The sequence below is a fragment of the Zosterops lateralis genome (assembly GCF_965231275.1).
Source record: "Zosterops lateralis genome assembly, chromosome: 4".
Taxonomy (NCBI): Eukaryota; Metazoa; Chordata; class Aves; order Passeriformes; family Zosteropidae; genus Zosterops; species Zosterops lateralis.
Window position 1 is genome coordinate 9,244,532 of NC_139765.1, and position 3,688 is coordinate 9,248,219.

General features: G+C 43.1%; 1 protein-coding gene across 1 annotated transcript; it reads left to right on the top strand.

The window, feature by feature from the left end:
- Positions 1-615: 615 nt before the first annotated feature.
- On the top strand, positions 616-2,301 carry LOC310909133 (peptidyl-prolyl cis-trans isomerase-like 4; the record flags this gene model as incomplete). The annotated part of the gene is made up of 1 exon (XM_083860699.1): positions 616-2,301. The coding sequence occupies one exon, from the start codon at positions 616-618 to the stop codon at positions 1,951-1,953; it is 1,338 nt and encodes a 445-aa protein (XP_083716825.1). The 3' UTR covers positions 1,954-2,301.
- Between the last annotated feature and the right edge of the window lie 1,387 nt (positions 2,302-3,688).

Sequence of the window (3,688 nt, forward strand, 5' to 3'; positions counted from 1 at the left end):
TATAGAAATAGTTTGCATGTGTTTAGTGTCAACTGCACATAAAAATTGAAACAGGAATGCCTGTTATCTAAAGGATCTTTTGTTGAAAGAGTGCTTGTCTTATGTTGCAATGCAAGATGTAACTAGAAGTGTGTGCTCTTATCATCTGTTAAAACCAGGTGGGGGAGTTTTCTTTATCTCTTCCCTGACCCATCTTCCACCCACAGAAGATACCTTCTGTTAATGGGCCATCACTGCCTGACTGATAAAATTACATCATCCCATTGTGAGATGCTCCACCCAGGGGGAGGAGCCAAGCATTCCTACCTGGATATAATCTGAGGTTTGGAACTCCACAGCAGCTTGTTTCCACTGGATTGCCAGAGGAAGACGTGCCATTTCTACACCACCACCGGATCTTCAGAGGAAAACTCCATCCTTCTGCAGGATCACTGCTTCAGCAGAACCACATCTGTCACTCCAGGAGGACTGCAGCCACCATTTATTCAGACTGCTGCCAACACCCAGCCCGACAGGGTGTCAGGTTGTATTCTGACTCTGTCAGTGTTTTTTGTACTACTACATTTTATTTTCATTATCCTGGTAAGGAACTGTTTTTCCTATTTGCCTGAGAGCATGGCTGTGCTGCTGGAGACCACGATGGGTGACCTGGTCATCGACCTGTACACAGAGGAGCGTCCCCGTACTTGCCTGAATTTCCTGAAGCTTTGCAAAGTCAAGTACTACAACTATTGTCTTATCCATAATGTTCAGAGGGACTTTATTATACAAACTGGTGACCCCGTTGGAACTGGCCGTGGAGGGGAATCCATATTTTGTCAGCTATATGGTGATCAAGCCAGATATTTTGAGGCAGAAAAGGTGCCCAGAATCAAGCACAAGAAGAAGGGAACTGTGTCAATGGTGAACAATGGCAGTGACCAGCATGGATCACAGTTCCTCATTACTACAGGGGAAAACCTGGATTACCTTGATGGTGTGCATACAGTGTTTGGAGAAGTGACAGAAGGCATGGATGTGTTGAAGAAAATTAATGAAACCTTTGTAGATAAGGATTTTATCCCGTATCAAGATATCAGGATAAATCACACAGTAATTTTAGATGATCCCTTTGATGATCCACCTGGCTTGTGTGTTCCTGATCGTTCCCCAGAACCTACAAAGGAACAGCTGGACAGTGGCAGAATAGGAGCAGATGAAGAGATAGATGACATGAAAGGACGGTCTGCAGATGAAATAGAAGAAGTTCAGGCAGAAAAAGAAGCAAAAACTCGTGCTATTCTTCTGGAAATGGTGGGAGACTTACCAGATGCAGACATCAAGCCACCAGAAAACGTGCTGTTTGTTTGTAAATTGAATCCTGTGACCAAAGGTGAAGACCTGGAGATCATATTTTCACGCTTTGGTCCCATTCAAAGCTGTGAAGTGATCCGAGACTGGAAGACTGGTGAATCACTTTGTTATGCTTTCATTGAATTTGAAAAGGAGGAAGACTGTGAGAAAGCCTACTTCAAAATGGACAATGTGCTGATAGATGACAGACGGATCCATGTGGATTTTAGCCAGTCTGTTGCAAAGGTTAAATGGAAGGGCAAAGGTGGGCGGTATACCAAGGAAGATTTCAAGGACTATGAGAAAGAATGTAAGAAAGCTTCGAGATTTGCAGTGAAAGAAAACATAAAGACAAAGCACGATGCCAAGTATGACCTTGTGCTGGATGAGGATGTAGAAGAGTGTCACGCAAGTCAGTCACATTTCGCTAAAAAACAGAAGAAGAAAAAGCACCACCACTCTGAAGACGATGAGAAGAGAACAAAAAAAATGAAGTATTCTGACCGAAAGCATGCAGAACGCTGTAGGGAGAGGACCAAGAGTAAGAAGAAAGACAGACATCGGAGCCGCAGCCGTTCTCACGACAGAGGTTACACTTACTGGAGACAAAAAGGCAAGTAGGTATGAAGAACAAGGAAAGGAAAAGACAGAAGAACTAATATAATAAATTTAACACTTAAAAAACCAAAAAAAACCCCACCCAAACCCAACAAAAAAAAACCCCAAACAAACAAATAGAAAACCCCAACTGAGCTGCCGTGGCCAAGCTGGGGTGATGGGATACTTCCTGTGCTGCCCCACATCTATAACAGGTTTCTTAGATGAACAGCAATATTTTATGCCCAGCCAGCTGTAATCTTCCTTTTGCATCTTTGTATATTCCATCTCTAAGTCCTGTCTCACTGCCCAGGCCTGCAGTCAGCTTGGCTCATTTCACCTTCTCTCAGTCATGACAGGCTGTTTGTCTCCCTTTGATCACATCTTTGAGGTCACCGTATGTTGTAATGAATCACCCTGGACTCAGTTTCTTCACACAGGAAAACCAAATTTTTATTCACACAACTAATTTTATACACTTTCCACAGATCTTGTGTGTAATTCTAATTGCTTAATAGTTTTCTTACCAATTCCTCTATTGGTTAGTAAAGGGCGTTTGACTTGTTCATCAAATCTCTCTATTCTTTACTGAGGCTTGAGTCAGTTGTGAGTCTACCGTCAATGGGTGCCCCATGTGAGGAGTGAGCACCAACACTTGACCCTCCTTCCAAAGGTGATACACCCTCTTTTTTTTCCTTAGTTCCTTCAAAAGCTCCTTATCCATCCAGGCTGGATGTTTTCCTTGTTGGCTGATCTTTCGGCACACAGGGACAGTCTGTTCCTGTGCCTTCAAGATTTGTGTCTTGAAGGACACCCATCCTTCCTGGACTCCTTTGTTTTTAAGGGCTGCTTCCCAAGGAACACTCTCAAAAAAGCTCCTAAATGGGCCAAAGTCTCCCCTCTGGAAGTCCAGCGTGAAAGTTCTATTCATGTCCCCCCTTATTTCACTAAATAATTGAAAACTCTGTAATTTTGTGATCACTGTGCCCCAAGCAGCCTCCAAGCACCACATCTCCCACCAGCCCATTTCTATTTTCAAACAGCAGGTCTAGCATAGTCCCTCCCCTTGTGAGCTCACTCAGCTGTGACAAGAAGTTTCCCTCCACACACTCTAACAACCTCCTAGACTGTCTCTTTTTTGCTGTGATGCAGCTACAGAGAGCCAGAGTGTTACAAGCTCCTAGCAGATGAGTCACCTTTAGGGTTGGTCGGCAACCCCAGAAAGGCTTAGAAATATTAGTTAGACTGCATCAATGGAGATGTTTGAAGACAAAATTGTTTTAAGTAATATGAAAATAAACTATTCAGAAGAAAGGAAAAAAGCCATGCCAGGCACAAAGGAGGATCCTTGTACCTGCTAAAACACCCCAAAAACGCCACGAGAGCCTTTGTCCTCTCTTTTAAGTGTGTAACAACTGAGGTGGGATTCTTGACATCCTGCCCAATAGAAACAGCAACAGGATTTGATGTACAGCTCTAAAGATCCAACTAGGTGTCTCTGTTTAGCACACAGCTAAATAAAGTAAGAAAATCATTGAAGTCTTTGTTTTTTTACCTTATAAGTGAGACAAAGAGATAAACCCAAATCCTCCCCTAATATGGAAACCCCCGCTACTGTGGGGTGTACACCCCACCATTTTGAGGTGCATTTCTTCACTGCTTTGTTGAGATCTGTTGGGATTTAGAATTTGTCCCTTTTGATCATTTCTCTTTTGGAATTTTGTCCCATATATGTTGCTAGGAGACAATAATGACTGGG